At 40.6% G+C, this 19,695-nt stretch overlaps 1 protein-coding gene across 2 annotated transcripts in view; it reads right to left on the bottom strand.

Annotated features, from left to right (window-relative positions):
- Nucleotides 1–6,492: 6,492 nt before the first annotated feature.
- CDADC1 (cytidine and dCMP deaminase domain containing 1) overlaps nt 6,493–19,695 on the bottom strand; it is a 32,247-nt gene continuing 19,044 nt past the window's right edge. The window contains exons 7-10 of one of the 2 annotated variants that reach the window (XM_012184459.5): nt 18,173–18,342; nt 16,349–16,538; nt 13,661–13,721; nt 6,493–9,875 (exon numbers count right to left, since the gene is read on the bottom strand). In XM_012184459.5, coding sequence (XP_012039849.2) covers nt 9,841–9,875; nt 13,661–13,721; nt 16,349–16,538; nt 18,173–18,342 — 456 coding nt within the window. In that variant the 3' untranslated portion in view covers nt 6,493–9,840. The remainder of the gene's footprint in view (nt 9,876–13,660; nt 13,722–16,348; nt 16,539–18,172; nt 18,343–19,695) is intronic. The other variant, XM_004012074.5, reaches the window with a different exon arrangement.

Genomic DNA, 19,695 nt, shown 5'->3' with positions numbered 1-19,695 from the left:
AGTGTCTGACTCTTCGTGACCCTCATGCACTGTAGGCCACCAGGCTCCTCTGTCCATAGGATTCTACGGGCAACAATACTGGAGTGGGTTGCCCTGCCCTTCTCTGGGGAATCTTCCCAACCCAGGGATCGAACCTGGGTCTCCCTTATTGCAAGCAGAAGCTGTACCATTTGAGCTACCTGGGAAGCCAAAAGTTAGCTTTATTAAGGAATTATTCATTTCTTCAAGTCTAACTGAGAAAGGCAATGCAAAAGAATACTCAAGCTACCGCACAATTGCACTCATCTCACACGCTAGTAAAGTAATGCTCAAAATTCTCCAAGCCAGACTTCAGCAATATGTGAACCATGAACTCCCTGATGTTCAAGCTGGTTTTAGAAAAGGCAGAGGAACCAGAGATCAAATTGCCAACATCCGCTGGATCATGGAAAAGCAAGAAAGTTCCAGAAAAACATCTATTTCTGCTTTATTGACTATGCCAAAGCCTTTGACTGTGTGGATCACAATAAACTGGAAAATTCTGAAAGAGATGGGAATCCCAGACCACCTAACCTGCCTCTTGAGAAATCTCTATGCAGGTCAGGAAGCAACAGTTAGAACTGGACATGGAACAACAGACTGGTTCCAAATAGGAAAAGGAGTATGTCAAGGCTGTATATTGTCACCCTGCTTATTTAACTTCTATGCAGAGTACATCATGAGAAACACTGGGCTGGATGAAGCACAAGCTGGAATCAAGATTGCCAGGAGAAATATCAATAATCTCGGATATGCAGATGACACCACCCTTATGGCAGAAAGTGAGGAAGAACTCTTGATGAAACTGAAAGAGGAGAGTGAAAAAGTTGGCTTAAAGCTCAACATTCAGAAAACTAAGATCATGGCATTGGGTCCCATCACTTCATTGCAAATAGGTGGGGAAACAATGGAAACAGTGGCTGACTTTATTTTTCTGGGCTCCAAAATCACTGCAGATGGTGACTGCAGCCATGAAATTAAAAGACACTTACTCCTTGGAAGGAAAGTTATGACCAACCTAGACAGCATATTAAAAAGCAGAGATGATACTTTGCCAACCAAGGTCCATCTAGTCAAGGGTATGGTTTTTCCAGTGGTCATGTATGGATGTGAGAGTTGGACTGTGAAGAAAGCTGAGCACCGAAGAATTGAGCTGTGGTGTTGGAGAAGACTCTTGACAGTCCCTTGGACTGCAAGGAGAGCCAACCAGTGCATCCTAAAGGAAATCAGTCCTGGGTGTTCATTGGAAGGACTTATGTTGAAGCTGAAACTCCAAAACTTTGGCCACCTGATGCAAAGAGCTGACTCATTGGAAAAGACCCTGATGCTGGGAAAGATTGAGGGCAGGCGGAGAAGGGGACGACAGAGGATGAGATGGCTGGATGGCATCACCGACTCGATGGACATGGGTTTGGGTGTACTCCGGGAGTTGGTGATGGACAGGGAGGCCTGGCGTGTTGCGGTTCATGGGATTGCAAAGAGTCAGACACGATTGAACGATTGAACTGAACTGAACTGAAGGTCTACAGCATAATGATTTGATGAACATATATCAGGATTATCCCAATCAGTTTAGTGAACATTCAACACCTCATATAGGTATAAAATTCAAGAAATAACAAAAAATTTTGAGATAACTCTTATGATGTACTCTCTTGATAACTTGCATCTATAACATAAAGGGGTGTTAATTATATTAGTCATGTTGCACCTTAAATCCCTAGCACTTATTGATTTTATTACTGGAAGTTTGTAACTTTGGCTGCATTCCTCCATTTCCTTCTCCACCCATACACTGCATCAGTCAATCAGTTCAGTCACTCAGTCACGTCTGACTTGGTGACCCCATGGACCGCAGCATGCCAGGCCTCCCTGTCCATCACCAACTCCCAGTTCACTCAAACTCATGTCCATTGAGTTGGTGATACCATCCAACCATCTCATCCTCTGTCATCCCCTTCTCCTCCTGCCTTCAATCTTTCCCAGCATCAGGGTCTTTTCCAGTGAGTCAGTTCTTTGCATCAAGTGGCCAAAGTATTGGAATATCAGCTTCAGTATCAGTCCTTCCAATGAATATTCAGGACTGATCTCCTTTAGGATGGACTGGTTGGATTTCCTTGCAGTCCAAGGGACTCTCAAGAGTCTTCTCCAACACCACAACTCAAAAGCATCAATTCTTTGGCACTCAGCTTTCTTTATAGTCCAACTCTCATATCCATACATAACTGGTAGAAAAACCATAGCTTTGACTAGATGGATGTTTTTGGCAAAATAATGTCTCTTCTTTTTAATATGCTGTCTAGGTTGGTCATAACTTTTCTTCCAAGCAGTAAGCATCTTTTAATTTCATGGCTGCAGTCACCATCTGCAGTGATTTTGGAGCCCCCCAAAGTAAAGTCTGTCACTGTTTCCACTGTTTCCCCATGTAATTGCCAAGAAGTGATGGGACCAGATGCCATGATCTTAGTTTTCTGACTATTGAATTTTAAGCCAACTTTTTCACTGTCTTTTATCAAGAGGCTCTTTAGTTCTTCACTTTCTGCCATAATGGTGGTGTCATCTGCATATCTGAGGTTATTGATATTTCTCCTGGCAATCTTGATTCCAGTAGTTTGAACATTCTTTGGGATTGGAATGAAAACTGACCTTTTCCAGTCCTGTGGCCACTGCTGAGTTTTCCAAATTTGCTGGCATATTGAGTGCAGCACTTTCACAGCATCATCTGTCAGGATTTGAAATAGCTCAACTGGAATTCCATCACCTCCGCTAGCTTTGTTCATAGTGATGCTTCCTAAGGCTCACTTGACTTCACATTCCAGGATGTCTGGCTCTAGGTGAGTGATCATACCATCGTGATTATCTGTGAAAATCTTTTTTGTATAGTTCTTCTGTGTATTCTTGCCACCTCTTCTTAATATCTTCTGCTTCTGTTAGGTCCATTTTATTTCTGTCCTTTATTGAGCTCATCTTTGCATGAAATGTTCCCTTGGTATCTCTAATTTTCTTGAAGAGATCTCTAGTCTTTCCCATTCTATTGTTTTCTTCTATTTCTTTGCATTGATCGCTGAGGAAGGTTTTCTTATCTCTCCTTGCTATTCTTTGGAATCTGCATTTAAATGGGTATATCTTTTCTTTTCTCCTTTGCTTTTTTTTTCTTTTGATTTTCACCCTGCTTTTATTATTTTTACTTTACAATATTGTATTGGTTTTGCCACAGATCAACATGAATCCGCCATGAGTGTACACGTTTTCCCAATCCCGAACCCCCCTCCCACCCCTGCCCCCCACACCATCCCTCCGGGTCATCCCAGTGCACCAGCCCCAAGCATCCTGCACCCTGCATTGAACCTAGACTGGCGATTCATTTCTTATATGATATTATACGTTTTAATGCCATTCTCCCAAATCATCCCACCCTCTCCCTCTCCCACAGAGTCCAAATCTCCTTTGCTTTTCACTTCTCTTCTTTTCACAGCTATTTCTAAGGCCTCCTCAGACAGCCATTTTGGTTTTTTGCATTTCTTTTTCTTGGGGATGGTCTTGATTCCTGTTTCCTGTACAATGTCACAAACCCCCGTCCATAGTTCATCAGGCACTCTATCAGATCTAATCCCTTGAATCTATTTCTCACTTCTGTATAATCGTAAGAGATTTGATTTAGGTCATACCTCAATGGTCTAATGGTTTTCCGTACTTTCTTTAATTTAAGCCTGAATTTGGCAGTAAGGAGTCCATGATCTGAGCCACAGTCAGCTCCTGGTCTCTTGTTTTTGCTAACTGTGTAGAGCTTCCCCATCTTTGGCTGCAAAAAACATAATCAATCTGATTTCGGTGTTGACCGTCTGGTGATGTCCTTGTGTAGAGTCTTCTCTTGTGTTGTTGGGAGAGGGTGTTTGCTGTGACCAGTGCGTTCTCTTGGCAAAATTCTGTTAGGCTTTTCCCTGCTGCATTCTGTACTCCAAGGCCAAATCTGCCTGTAACCTGGAGTACACTGCGTCTGGTAACCACAAATCTGTTTTACTCTGAGTTTGTTTGTTGAACTATAATTGGCCTATGACACTGGTAGTTCTGGTTGCCCAATGCAGCAATTAGATATTTCTGGACATTTCAGAATGATCAGCACAGTAAGTCTGTGTATGTCATCATACATAGGTAAGGATCACATAACTATTAACTACATTTCTCAAATCTCATACCCAAGACTGTTTATATTTGTTTGCAAGTATGTACCTCTTGATCTCCCTCACCTGTTTCTTCCCTCCTCCCACTCCCCTCCCTGGTGACCACCTACTTTTTCCTCTGTATTTACAAATCTGTTTTGTTTTGTTATCTGTTCATTTGCTTTGTTTTTTAGATTTTACCAATAATTGAAGTCATACAATCATTGTTTTTCTAATTTTCACTTAGCATAGTACCCTCTAGGTCTATTCACGTTGTCTCAACTAGCAAGCTTTCATTCTTCTCTATGGCTGAGTAATATCCTGTTGTGCATATGTATGTATGTATAATCTTTATCCATTAATGGGCTCTTGGGTTGGCTATTGTAAATGATGCTGCCGTGATTGTAGTGGTGCATATATATTTTCTGATAATTGATTTTTTTCAGATAAATAACCAGAATTGGAGTTCCTAAAATATATGGTAGACCTATTTTTAATTTCTTTTTGGAAATAGCCATACTTTTTTTTTCCAATTTTTTCCACAGTGACTATACCAATTTCCTTCCCACCAAGAGTGAACAATGGTTACCTTTTCTCTGTTGTCATCTGTTATTGTGTTCTTGAGAACAGAATATTCTGACAGCTCTGAGATGGTATCTTCTTGTGATTTGGATTTGCATTCCTCTGATGAGTGATGCTGAGCATCTTTTCATGTGCCTGTTGATATCTGTATATTTTCTTTGGAAAATTTGTCTCTTCAGATCCCCTGCTCATTTTTTTAAGCTGGGTGCTTTGTTCTATTAATGTTGACTTTTACGAGTTCTTTGTATATTTGAGGCATTAACTCTATCAGATATATACTGTGCAAGTAAACTTGAGCCGGAACCACCTAGTGGGCCAATTCCAGCAGATGTTTAATATGAACCAAAATACATGGTTAGCCTGGTCACGTATTTTCTATTTTCAAGCCTTTTAAAATATACAATCAGAAATAACAAAAAGAAAGACACTCAAATGCTATAGTGGTGTTGAATAGATTTTAATTCTTTATCCCCAAAGATTGTATTTTAGAAAATCTGTATTTTTCAGGTATTCCTTCCTTGTCTAAAAAATAGCCCTCAGCAGAAGAACACATACTCCTCTGACACAGTATCTTTGGGGCTTATCCCCAGGGGAAAGATACATAATATTAGGGAGTGGCTATTTGTACTAAATGGGCTTCCCCAGTGGTTCAGCAGTAAAGAATCTGCTTGCAATGCAGGAGACGTGGGTTCGATCCCTGGGTTGGGAAGGCCCCCTGGACGAGGGCATGGGAACCCACTCCCATGGACAGAGGAGCCTGGAGGGCCCCAGTCCATAGGGTCTCAAAGAGTCAGACACAACTGAAGCAACTGAGCCCGTTTATACTAAATACATTATTTAAAATGACTGCAGGAAAGAATTTCATGCTTAAAGCCAAAACACTGCAGAAAATATGAAAATGGAGAAGTGAACAAACATATTAATTTACCTGTTTATGCCCCTGAAATCATAAAACGAGAGTGAAGTTTTTTTTGGCTTTCTCTGTTTTAAACATAAGCTCAGGACAGACAGAACGGAGGACTCAGTGAGGACAGTCGGATGCTCTGCCTGGGAACGTGCTGCGGTGCACGAGGCTGAGCTCTGCTCTATACTGTCCTGAAAGACGTTGCCCAGCAGCCCTCGCTGAATCTCGTGAGTCTGACTGACAGCCCCAACCTTGAAACTCACTCCAGTAGTGTACCCAGGATCAGGAAAGAAGGCCTTCAGAATTCTGAGGCGGGGTGCAGGGAGGGTCCGGGGTGGTGGTTATTCCCAGTCTACAATTCTACATCCAACAAATTGTCTAAACTGAGGGCAGAATAAAGACATTCACAGATACTCACAGTATTGAAACTGCTCCCCATCTACAGTCATCTTACCACCATGTACCTTTTCTCAGGGACCTTCTGAAAGATATGCCCGCCCAACTGAGAAAAGTCTGGATTCTGGGGGTTCCAGCTCAAGAACGTGGAGGATGCCTCTGTCCCTGCCCTCCCCGACCCCAGGAGTGCCATGGAGGGAGAACCTGGGAAGTCAGCAGCGCAGAAATTCCAGTGACTGATCAGCCCAGGCTGGAGGTGGTCAGAGGCTCTGGGAGGCACTTCTTCAATAAGAAAAGCTTTTTAGGACACCCAATGTGCTTGAATACCAAAAGAAGATTACACAGCTGGGAGAAGGGTTTGGTTACAGCTTAGCAATAAAATATACAAAATCAATGTCCCCGCAGCCCCGTGCAGAAAAGACAAATTTGAAATGCACGAAAACACATTTTATACAGAAAGTCATCACAGTACATAATGTGATAAAGCTGTGAGTAAGCACTTAAAGTCATAATACCAAACAATGAATACTGATGCAATCAAATTGAAAGAATATTAGGAGGATGGGGAGATGGAAGTGTGTGCTGAGGAGAGGGAGGAGAAAGAAAGCCCTCCCATGATGGAAATTCAAAAGAAAATACCTAAAACTGAAACACTATTAAGAAACGTGATTTGGAGACAAATACAAAGTAAATCAGCTAAAATCCTTGAGCCTGGTGGCCTCTGGGGAGGGGTGATACAGAAGACAGAGTGGGTCTTACTGTTTCAAGAAAGGTTTATAGATCTATTTTGCTCATTTTTAATGTGTAGGTGTAATTTTACTTAAAAAATGACTTAATTTACAACGACAGAAGTCTTTTATTACTGTCACATACATGTTAAAATCAGCTAATACGTCAACAGGTACAGGACAAATGAACACTGATATTAAAAACAAAACTGAAGTAAAGAGAGAAAAAAACCAAAGCTGATACTGATTTAGGCCCTTGTGACATCCTGAGCTAGACTTTAGGAAATCATTCACCTTCTGGACACTCGTGTTTCCAGTTCTGCAGAGGAATATTCTAAATAGATGAGATCTAAGTTCCTTTGAAATCTGAGTCTGTTTAAGTGCAGTAGTTGAATAGGGTAAACACATTTTATGGATGCATTTCTAAAGGGTATTCCATTTTAAACAGGCCTTGTTTTCAACTAGTACTGATTAATAGGGCTTTTCACTTTTCTTATATGTAATAATTTTAAACGATCACAGAAAAACCCCTTAATATGACACATGAAATGAAGGTTCTAAACTGTTCCTTGACCTTAAGAAGCAGTAGTAACAGCCGCAGCTCAATGCTAAGCGGCCACTCTTGGTAATACCAGAACTTCAAAATATAGCTCTAAAGTGGGTTAGAAGCAGACTGCTGTGGTAGATCTGAAAGCTCAACTGTTCATGCATAAACCGAGGAAGATTTATGAGAAGGTATATTCTCAAACTCATTAAGTAACTGAGGAAGAGAAACCCATGGAAAAGCCGAATAAAAGAAGAAGCGTTAGCAGTGATTAGATACAGGTAAACCCTCACGCACCCCACCTGACAGCCGAGCGCCGCCGAGCCAGGCCTGCACTCACCCCACCTCCAGTCAGCATAGCTGCTGTCCTTGGCAGTAAACAAATGCAGAGCTCTGTTTCAAATTATGCATTTACTGTTGCCTTCCCAACCTTTGAAATTAATGGTGATGTATTTTTAAGGGCAAGTTCCGATTTCTCAGCCTGAGGGGTGAGCCCTCTTGACTGTGGGTGACTAGGTTTTAGGCAGTACTGTTGCTGCCCCAGGGGGCTCCTGGTACAGGTTAGCAATCTTTGCGTGAGTTCCCAGTCACTTCCCTTTCCTGCTGCCCGGGGTGACCACCCATCTCCATTACTTTCTCAGATGTTCATCTCACCCTCACTGTTCAGCTGCCCGCTCCCTGCAGCCCCTTCAGGACCTCCACTTCTACGGGGCCTCCACTTCACCCGAGTGCCTGCCTGTCCTCCTGTGTGTTCCTTCCACCACTGTTCCTTCAGTTACATGCACAGGGCAGTTCTCAACCTTGAAGGTCCTCAGAAGCACCTTCAGGGAATGCTGGCCCCAGCCCCGGAGTTTGATTCAACAGGTCTGGGGTAGGGCTTAACAATGTGCACTTCTAACAAGTCCCCAGATGAGGCTAACGCTGTTGGTCCAGGGACCCCACTCTGAGAAGCATTATTATTAATACGTGACTTTATGCTTATGTCTGTCACTAGACTGCAAGCTTCTTGAGGTCAGGGAGCATTTCTTACACGTCTCATCTCCAGGGTCTAGCCGGTGTCCAGCAGTCATTTAGTCAACAAATATTTATTGAATGCCTGTCACGTGCCAGACACTGTTGCAGGCACTAGATTCAGCAGTTTAAAAAAAAATTTACACACACAACACAGGCTAAGCAGGCTGCTGTCCAAACAGGGGCACAGGCCAGCGTGCGGGGTGGCCTGTGCACTCTCCTGAGACTGGCAGGAGGCCCTGTGAGGATACGAGACGCCCCAGGGAGAAAGTGGGCAACAGCAGAGGTGAAGCTGACTCCCCGCACAGAGTCCGTCGAACCCCAGGGCTGCCCATGGGCCACCGGCCACACGGCTCCCTCCCTAACTCCAGGAAAGTACAAAGCCCATGCCTTTATCTTTGGGCTGATTTTCTGAAAGTTTCCTCACAAATAAAAAATGAGAGGACTCATGAAGAGCAATTTGGAAAATAACCATCATGTTCACCGTCAAGACTTTCAGTATTCTTAAGGTTTGCAAATGTTTTTATAAGGCCTTCCATTCAAAGCCCTGAAACGCTCTCTGCTAATTATATGGAGGGGATAATGGGCAGCATTTATGAATGGAATTCTAGACTAAAATATTTCTTCTCTTATTAGTGGTTTCAAGAGTCAGTGAGATCAGAGAATAATATTGTCCGAGAATAATGCTGTCTTCCTATTGCTACCCTGAATCAGTGATGTAACACCAGAGTCCAGCAAGTGATCATGTTTTACACACTGAAAGACTGAAAAAAAAAATAACCTTGTTAGGAACACACTTTTATAATGGAGAGCAGGTCCACCAAATTCATTTTTTATGACTCCAGGCTAATAAAGTAAATTCTGATTACCAGAAAGCTTTGGGTATAAATGGGGCCTTTTGGTGAGTCACACATTGACTTAAAAATGGTCAGGTTGCTGTTTATTTCCATGGAGTAGATTACTAATTATCACCTTCATAATCCAAAGGGATTAATATTTCTGAAAAGGTGTGTACTTCTCTCTGAGATGTGACCTCCAATGAACCAGCCCCTTTCAGACTGGATCCCCTAAAGCTAAGACCAGGAGAAATCAATCCCTGTAGCCGACTGAACTGGTCTCTTGAAATGACTGACACCTGCTTCAGTGTAAAAAAAGAACACACCACTATACTCTGGAAAACATACAAATAAATCTAAATAAAAATATTCTCCTTAGTATCATTCATATGCTAATAATAAATTAGCTTCCTTTAAAAAATTTTTTCAACTATTTACAAAATCCATTCTTATTTTCTGAGTTAACAAGGCTGGATTTTAAAAGTGCAATAAAAATTCTGGAGGGCTTCACCCCTTATTCAGACAAGACTTAGTGGTTTGCAAGACGCAGCTTCTTGTTCTGGTGTGGTTCTTCATCCAGGGGTACGGATCCCAAAACGCCATCTGATGGTCAAGAATAACTTAACGTCAGGAAAATGTTACTTCAAAGAAATGAGCTTTGTCACTTCAAAGAAAATGTCACTCCAAAGTCAGAGGCTGTAAGATCAAAACAATGCTTAAGCTAAAGAGGAATATTTTAAAAATAAAAATGAAAAAGGGCATATTGATTTTATCTTTAAAATTCTCAACTGTTAAAGAACAGATTCTAGATAAGTCATTCACAGGTGACACAATGTATCTGACCTTTTACAAACTGGATTCATCAACAGTGTACAGACAACAATTCACAAAACTTTTTCGGGGGAAAAGTTATTACTGTTAGGCTGGAGGAGACAAAAGGACCCGTCTGTTGTCCAGGGAGAAAAGGAAGTCGTCTGTGGGGCAGTGAGGTGTGAGGGGACACACCCCCCTCCCATTGGAAGGCAAGCAGACTCATCACCTTGGTCAGGTGGGAGACGGGCCTGGCTTACAGCTCGCCCCATGACCTGATTTCCCTGGCTTTCCTGGGACACACACTGTGTGCGTGTAAAGTGCACAATGTGATGGGTTTCAACACAAGCACACATCTGAGAAACCACCACCACACTTCAGATGGTAAGTATACCCACCACCTCTGAGAGTCTCCTTTTATCCTGCTGCTTTCTGTCTTTCCAGGGATCTGCCTGCCCTCCAAGCCTCTGTGCTCGCCTCGCTCTTCCTAGTCTTGAGGACACTTGGATCAGGGTGCAGGGAGAACAGATCTGGAAAGCTTTCTCTCTCTCTTATTATGTAATATTGGAAACATTAAAAAAAGAAGACTGTGTGTGATACAGATGGGAGTCCTAAAGCCTAATAATAAATTAACACTCAAGAACCTACTTGGTCGGTGTTCAGTCCCTAAGCCGTGTCCGACTCTTTCACCCCAGGCTCCTCTGTCCTCCACTCTTTCCCAGAGTTTGCTCAAGAATCTACTACCCAACCCCCAAAACTGAGGGAGGGGTGTGAAACCACCCCCAAAACCACCTCTCAGGTGCCCCTCAGTCCAATCCCATCCCTCTGTCACCCTTATTCAGAGGTAACCACTGTGCTGAATCGTTTATCATTCCATTGCTTCTTAAAAATAATTTTGCCACAGGTACTAACCAATACACTATCTGCCTTCTTGTTGAACTTTACATCGAAGTTGCATTATAATGTTTTTAGTCTTCTGAAACTTGGTTTTTTCATTCAGCATTATATTTCTAAGATCCTTCCATGTTTAAGAAGCTGTAATTCAGTTTACTTTCACTGCTTTATAATACTCCACTGTAATATTTTAATTTCCAGAGATAAATTTTTGTGCTATTTTCCAGTTTTTGCTTTTAAGAGCAATGTTGCAATGAATTATCTATCTCTGTCTTTTCTACGAAACATGTAAGAATTTTCCTAGGGCATATGCTTAGAGGTCAAATTGCTGGGTCATGGAATACACACATCTTCAGTTTTACAAAGATAACCTTAAACTGCTTTCCCAAGGTGGCTGTATACATTTTTAGTCCAACCAGCAATATACAGAAGTTCCTAACGATCCACCTCCTCACTAGCACACTTGGTGTCGTCAAACTTTAATTTTGCAACTCTAGTAGGTACAGCAATAGGGGTGTAAACATTGTTGCAGTGATTTTAATTTGCATTTCCATGACTGCTAATGAGCTTGAGCATTTTTTCATGTGTTTATCAGATGTCTGTGTTTCTTCTGTTGTGAAATACCTGTAACTATCTTGCACCCATTCTCAAATGAACTCAACCGTTAATCAACTGTATATAATTGGCAGCCATGGACTACTTCATCCAACAATAGCAGAATACACATTATTCTTAACCTCACATGGAATGTTTACCAAGAGAGACCACATTCTGGGCCATAAAACACATCCTAATAAATTTAAAAGAATAGAAATCATACAAGATCTGCTCTCAGACCACAATGTAATTAAACTAGAAATGACTAATAGAAACATAACTGGAAAATCCCAAAATATATGTGGAAGTTAAATAATACATTGCTAAATAACAAATGAGTTAAAAAAAACAAAACACCAAAAAACTCAACATAAATTTTTAAATATTTTGAACTAAATAAAACACAACATCAAAATTTGTAGCATTCTGTGGAGGAAATGCTAGAGAGAAATTTATAGCAGTGAATGTATATATGAGAAAAGAAGAATGATCTAAAATCAATGGCCAGAATATACGAATCCAAATAACCAAAGTAGATTCGTGGTAGCCTGGGGCTGGAGGTAGGAGGAAACAGGGATGACTAATAAAGGGGTAAGAGGATTCTTTTTGAGCTGATGGAAAATTCTGAAATTAGGCTGTGGTGATGGTTACGCAACACTCTGAATCTACCAAAACCCACCCAATTCTGTACTTTAAAAGGGCAAATTTATGGTATATAGATTATACCTCAATCAAGCTCTTATAAAATTTAAAAAGAGATAAGGATATTATTTAGTGATATAAAAATACAAAAAATACATATTAACAATTTTTTTAAACAAATATGTATTTGTTAAAAAATACATACAAAACACAAACCTGCATTTCAGTGGACAATCATAAAGCAAACATTTAACCATCACCCAGGGCAAGAAATAAAGCCTTGCCAGCAAAAACGGAAGCACTCCTCTCATCCCCTCGCCATCCCGACCCCTCCTTCCCCTCTCAGGACACCCCCAACAGCACGTGTAGTGATCTAGGGACAGGGAATCCTGGCTACAAGACTCTTGATTGTAAGTGGCAAAAATCTCCTCTTTCACGGCTTGCCTTTGTACTCTTTCAGTGCTATCTTCTGACAAACAGATGTTCTTTATTTTAACACAGATAAATGTTTTTTATGTTTAATGCTTTTTTGTGTCTTCTCCCTAACAACAGGGAATTATTAACTCACCCCCCTCGAACACGATTATTGAGTACATAGTCTTCAATCAGATCCATATTTTTTCCTTTCCTTTTATCCTTAACCACCTCCCCCCAACTGATAAATTTTTAAAAAGAAAGATGGAGTGGATATGTACTTTTTTTCCAGACTGCAAATTAAAATTTCACTACTTGAATAAAATAAAGCTAAGTTAGAACACAGAAAATCAGGATATTCACATAGACATTATTTTCATAAAGACTTTCATATTTGCTAATTTTTCAGAGTAATCAAATCATTATTATCAAGAAAATTTTACTTATTATATTGAACTTCTACTTACCTTAAATCCAAACAGAAAGATAACAATACTTAAAATAATATTGTATAATAATAATCATATTCAAAATAATATGCATGAGGAATTGCAAGGTCTCCTAAAGACTATATTGCTTTAAAAATATGTATTAATATATAAACAGTAAAACTCTGAATACTAGTAATTCATTTATGGTAACTGTGATGACTCTTAATTAGATTATTAAAATAACCAGGATATTTCCATTCTCTGGCCAATCTGAGCTAATGTGGCTTTACTCAAACAAGAATGTACATAGCCTCATAATTTGGCCCTGGTTCCATCTGTATTAATTAGATGTATTTTTCCTTTCTAACTGTCCAAGAGGCTTTTGTTTTGGTACAGAAGAGCACTGTTGCCTATAGTCTCATATAAATTTAATTTATAAATTCGATTTGTGCATGATTATTTGTATTAAACTACAGAGTCCATAGGACTAGTCATTAATAAGCACTTCCCATGACATCTAGCATATAGTCGATACACAAGTGTTTGCACAAACTGAATGCAAAAATCTAATCTGCAAAAAGAATATGATCTCCCTCCAACCACAGCAATTTCCAACACCTGATCATTATAAGTTACTATTTTTCTTTTCTTAGCAACAAAGTCAACCTCAATAAAGGACTTGTAGATACTTACTCTCTCTGCTTTCAGGCTCATTTTGCTCAAGAACACCAGTTCTTGATGGATTCAGTTGCCACTATAAAAGGAAACAAACATTTTATGTATGTGTTTAAGAAGGTTTTTAAAAATGGCATTTCAGCATTGTGCCTTCAAATATAAAGACAGCTTAAAACAGTAAGAACAGTTAGTGTGCCATACCACCCAAGCCCTAATAACAACTTTGGATGGCCCTGAATGATATGACTGCTGGATTAAGGATCAAGATTCTTAGAGAATCTTATATATATGGTTTAGTAAGTATTTTTTAGGTGCTTTACATGTTCCAGGCACCCTGGACACAAACAGAAAAGTCAAGTTGAAATCTATAAACAGTACTATTATATCTTTTGTACTTACTGCAAACTATAGCATATAAAAGTTATATTAAGTGCCAGAATTATCACTAAAAAGCAACACATGATTCTGGACAGGATCCTTTTGCTATAAAGAACTTTATTGGGACAACTGGTAAACCCTGACTGAACTCTGTGGATTAAATGGTAGCAATATATCAGTGAAAATTTCCTGAGTTTTGTGGTTGTAGTGTGGTTATGTAGGACAACCTACTATTTGAGGAAATACACAAGAAAGTATTTAAGAGTGACTTGGCATCATCGCAACAACTTAACTCTCAAGTGTTTCTGGAAAAAAATTCTTCTAGTGTTTTTGTAACTTTTCTGCATGCTTGAGATTATTTCTAAAAAAAGAAAAGTTTTTAGAAACCAGAGTAGTTAAAAAAAAATCATGAGGCATTAAAGTTCTGAGTTTTCTACAAAATAATTACCACCTCAGCAGTTCTTTGGAAATATCAAATACTAATTGCTTCTAATGTTTTCCTGATTTTTCTCATGAGAAATGCATGTGTGTGTGTGTGTGTGTGTGTGTGCACACGTGTGTGTATGTGTCCCCTTCCTTTTGTGTAATCTTAAACTTTAAACTATGTTCACCTCTGCTGCTGCTGCCGCCGCTAAGCCGCTTCAGTCGTGTCCAACTCTGTGCCCCGTAGATGGCAGCCCACCAGGCTCCCCCATCCCTGGGATTCTCCAGGCAAGAACACTGGAGTGGGTTGCCATTTCCTTCTCCAATGCATGAAAGTGAGAAGTGTAAGTCGCTCAGTCGTGTCAGACTCTTAGCGACCCCATGGACTGCAGCCCACCAGGCTCCTCCGTCCATGGGATTTTCCAGGCAAGAGTGCTGGAGTGGGGTGCCATTGCCTTCTGCAATGTTCACCTCTATCTACTACTATATACTATTGAATTTAAGTTGGCATAAAGCTCAACATTCAGAAAACTAAGATCATGGCATCTGGTCCCATCACTTGCCATCTACATGGCAAGTAGATGGGGAAACAATGGAAACAGTGGCACACTTTATTTTTTGGGGCTCCAAAATCACTGTAGATGGTGACTGCAGCCATGAAACTTTAAGACGCTTGCTCCTTGGAAGAAAAGTTATGATCAATCTAGACAGCATATTAAAGAGCAGAGACATTACTTTGCCAACAAAGGTCCATCTAGACAAAGCTATGGTTTTTCCAGTAGTCATGTATGGATGTGAGAGTTGGACTGTGAAGAAAGCTGAGCACCGAAGAATTGATGCTTTTGAACTGTGGTGTTGGAGAAGACTCTTGAGAGTCCCTTGGACTGCAAGGAGATCCAACCAGTCCATCCTAAAGGAGATCAGTCTTGACTATTCATTGGAAGGACTGATGCTGAAGCTGAAACTCCAATACTTTTGGCCATCTGATGCGAAGAGCTGACTCATTAGAAAAGACTGTGATGCTGGGAGGGATTGGGGGCAGGAGGAGAAGTGGATGACAGAGGATGAGATGGTTGCATGACATCACCAACTCAATGGACATGAGTTTGAGTAAACTCTGGGAGTTGGTGACGGACAGGGAGGCCTGGCCTGCTGTGGTCCATGGGGTGGCAAAGAGTCAGACACAACTGAGCGACTGAACTCAACCACTGAATTTAAAAAAAAAGGCTGTGGGAAGAGGTGGATCAAGGACTTTCTTTTGTTAGCCACCAGATGGCACTATAGAACCAACTGATTCAAGGTCTCTAAGGTCAAGTTCTTCCCTGGTAGCTCAGCTGGTAAAGAATCCACCTGCAGTGTGAGACTTGGGTTGGATCCCTGGATTGGGAAGATCTCCTGGAGGAGGGCATGGCAACCCACTCCAGTATTCTTGCCTGGAGAATCCCCATTGGACAGAGGAGCCTGGCATAGCACAGCACAAGGTCAAGGTAAAATTCTCTCTCTAGAGATATATATTCATAAGGTAGATCCTAAGCTGAACATTTGTGACTAGGCAAGTACTCGCACATAAAAATAAACTCAATGATAATATTTTGTTGAAACTCTTTAAAAGGGCAAGAATCGCTAATTTAAAATATGCAGCAGAGTAACGGAACAACATGGGCTTCCCAGGTGGCTCAGTGGTAAAGAGCTCACCTGCCAATGCATTTGATCCCGTGGTCGAGAAGATTCCCTGGAGGAGGAAATGACAACCCACTCCAGTATTCTTGCCTGGAAAATCCCATGGACAGAGGAGCCTGGTGGGCTATAGCCCACGGGGTCACAAAACAGCTGGACATGACCTAGCGACTAAATAGCTATCAACATAATACAAAGTATATTTGAAAACAATGTGTATCTACTTACTGTAAACTTGCTGACACCTTCAAGGTCCCCAAATCTCATGTAAGAGATGTCTGCCTTCTTTTTTCCAACATCTACATCCCCTGCATAGATTTGTTTTATGCCTGCACCTTTAATTAAAGGTACACATTCATCACAAGGGCACTTGGTCACAAAAATCATACTTCTTTCTTCTGGTTTTATTTCTTGACACCTACAAAAATACATATACATATGAAAAAATTAGGAAGGTAGTTTCTAAAAGGGTAAGTTATGTTTTAGAAAAATCTTTAAACAGAGTCATTTTGGAAACAGATTTACAACATTATACACAATAATGATCAAGCCTTATTCTTGCTGAATTAGTCAATGCCAAGATTTTCAGTATTTAGACTACAAAGGAAATGAAAACAGAGGGAATAATGCTTTCTAAGTAGGAAACTCTTTACAAAGCCAGAATTACGGGCCAGAACTAACGCCTTCCCTGAGAATGTACCATGTGTGATTAGACATTAAGTCATCGTGGTAGCCAGAAGATCTGGTGCCTAAGAGATATTTAATAAATGCTTACTAAATTGACTAATGTTAGAGTTCTGTTTTGAGTTATGGTTCCCTTACTGCTTTTACCTCACATAGGATAACTTAACAAACACTTGGCTTTGAAAAAATGAAGCAAGTAAATCTGTAATGAAGAGTTCAAGAAAAAAACCTGTGTAGTAAAATTCTGCACGCCGGGGTAGTTTAGGACTGAGGATAGAGGAGTTGCACTTCCAGGTTCTGTGGTTTACAAAGCTCTCAGTCGTATGCTCCCCATCACCAGCCTTCCGCATCCATGTCCTCAGTTGAGTCTCATTCGCTTCCCCTGGACCAGGGAAGCAGAATTGTATGCATCTAGCGACTTAGCAGCAGCAGCAGCAGTCTGTTCAAACTGTACACCTGTACCCTAAGTAATCGTTACTGTAGCTCTGTCAGTGTCTTTCCACTTGTCCACTACTACCAAATGAAGTCTAAACTCGAAGTTCTCCCTTGTCAATCCCAAGCTAGCCCACGGTCCAGCCTAAATGGAACATCTACGTTCCTAAACACACAAGCATTTTCCTTCTTCTAGCCCACTGCTATGCCTCAGGCAAGAATGGTTTCCCTTCAAGTAAGCATCTTCAATTGCCACAATCCTACCAAAGCTTTAAAGCTCAGCTCAAATGCCAGTTTCTCCATAAAGGTTTTCCCTCACACTCCCTCTCCATCTATTGCAGCCCCTGAATTTCTACCCACTTTGTGCTGACCCTTCCCACACAACTGGCCATGTTAGGTTGAGTACAGTCTTATATCCCACACTGGACTATAAACTCTTCAGGACAGAAACCATGACTCATACAGATTTGAATCTCCCAAGAGCACCCACTAAATGGTAAATGCTGAGAAATATTTGTGGAAATTATCTAAATTAACATTAGAAGGAGGTAATGCCAGTGATAAGCTCTAACAAAAACTATGTTAAAGCAATTTATGAATATATAGATTCATAAATACATGCTCAGAATTTAGAAAACAAAGGTGATCTTATGATGCAGAAATATGCAAGACCCTAAGAACACACTTCAAGCAGTTTTATTCTGGAGAGAGAAGGAAGAAAGGAAAAAAGATTTGCTCAATAAATCTGAAGGCCTGGAGGATCCCTGACAGTGGCCTCTGGTCACGTAGCAAAAACCACATACGACTAGAGCTATACTTCTGAAAAGGATATTTCTTGGAATTTTTAAAAAGGCAATAAATTACAGCAAAATGAAAGCTAATTTCAATTAACCCTTGCTACATTTTATACAAAATACACGCAGACGGATTTCATACCTAAATGTTAAGGCATTCTGTTCCGCATGTACGATGTATCTGAATTTCCTTATTTCTCTGTCTTTCTGTTTGTCATCCATGTGCGGGAAGTCAGCATACTCAGATCCAACAGGAAAAGCATTATAACCGCATCCTATGAAGTACATGGCGCCTGTCCCATCACAACTTCTCTATGGAAAGTGAGCAAACCAACAAAGCCGCGTTCAACATTCTGAAAAGGCATCTTACATTCTATCTTTAAAGCCTAGCCTCACACTTTGTATAATGGATTTACTTTTCCATAACACACTATAAAGTTATGGCAAACCTAGATAGCGTATTAAAAAGCAGAGACCTGGCTGACAAAGGTCCATATAGTCAAAGCTATGGATTTTCCAGTAGTCATGTACGGATGTGAAAGTTGGACCATAAAGAAGGCTGAGTGCTGAAGAACTGATGCTTTCAAATTGTGGTGCTGGAGAAGACTCTCGAGAGTCCCGTGGACAGCAAGGAGATCAAACCAGTCAATCCTATAGGAAATCAATCTTGAATATTCACTGGAAGGACTGAAGCTGAAGTGCCAGTACTGTGGCCACTTGATGCAAAGAGCCGACTCATTTGAAAAGACCCTGATGCTGGCAAGAATTGAGGGCAGGAGGAGAAGGGGATGACAGAGGATGAGATGGTTGGATGATATCACCGACTCGATGGACATGAGTTTGAGCAAACTAGGGAAGGGCAGGGAAGCCTGGAGTGCTATAGTCCATGGGGTCGCAAAGTGACTCAACAATGAACAACAGTGATACACTGAGCCATCAGAAAAATACAGTACTGGATTTTCCTTCAGCAGGGTGATCTTGCCAAAGTTAAATTTCAAGCAGGCTAATCATCTCTAGTATATAATATCAAGACAGTCCTTCATTTAAGCAGTTAGTTAAATACTAGCTTAATTCACACACTGTTTCACTTGACTCAGACATCTCTCCCTGATCGGTTATAAGATCCTAGAGAACAGAAACCATGTTTTATACTGTCTTTCTGGCCCTTAAAGCACACCTATTATAGTGGTCCACACAGAGCAGGTACTCTATATTATTATAAATTATTGTTAATTTATTATATGCTCTGTGCTGTGCTACTGGTTAGCAAGTCACAAATTCCAAAAATATTTTGAGCAATTTCTGTTTGGGGTTAAAAATGTGCTATTATGTATACAGTTGGAAAATAATGTATTTTCCTTCCATCTTTATGTTTACTGAGCCTCTATTGTGTGTGTGTGTGTGTATACATATACATATAAATAATAGAACTTCCTACATAAGCGGCATGTTTCTTACTCCTGGTCAGTGGCATATTAGGTGTTAATATGAATGCTTTATCAACTCTAAGAGTAAAATATTTAATAAACCAAACCTGTTCAGAATAGTTTGGAAAATGCTATGCTGCTGCTGCTGCTGCTAAGTTGCTTCAGTTGTGTCCGACTCTGTGTGACCCCATAGACGGCAGCCCACCAGGCTCCCCCGTCCCTGGGAGTCTCCAGGCAA

Source organism: Ovis aries, chromosome 10 (genome assembly GCF_016772045.2).
Source record: "Ovis aries strain OAR_USU_Benz2616 breed Rambouillet chromosome 10, ARS-UI_Ramb_v3.0, whole genome shotgun sequence".
Lineage (NCBI taxonomy): Eukaryota > Metazoa > Chordata > Mammalia > Artiodactyla > Bovidae > Ovis > Ovis aries.
The sequence above is the reverse complement of the archived record's forward strand: the minus strand, read 5'-3'. Positions and strand labels throughout refer to the sequence as shown.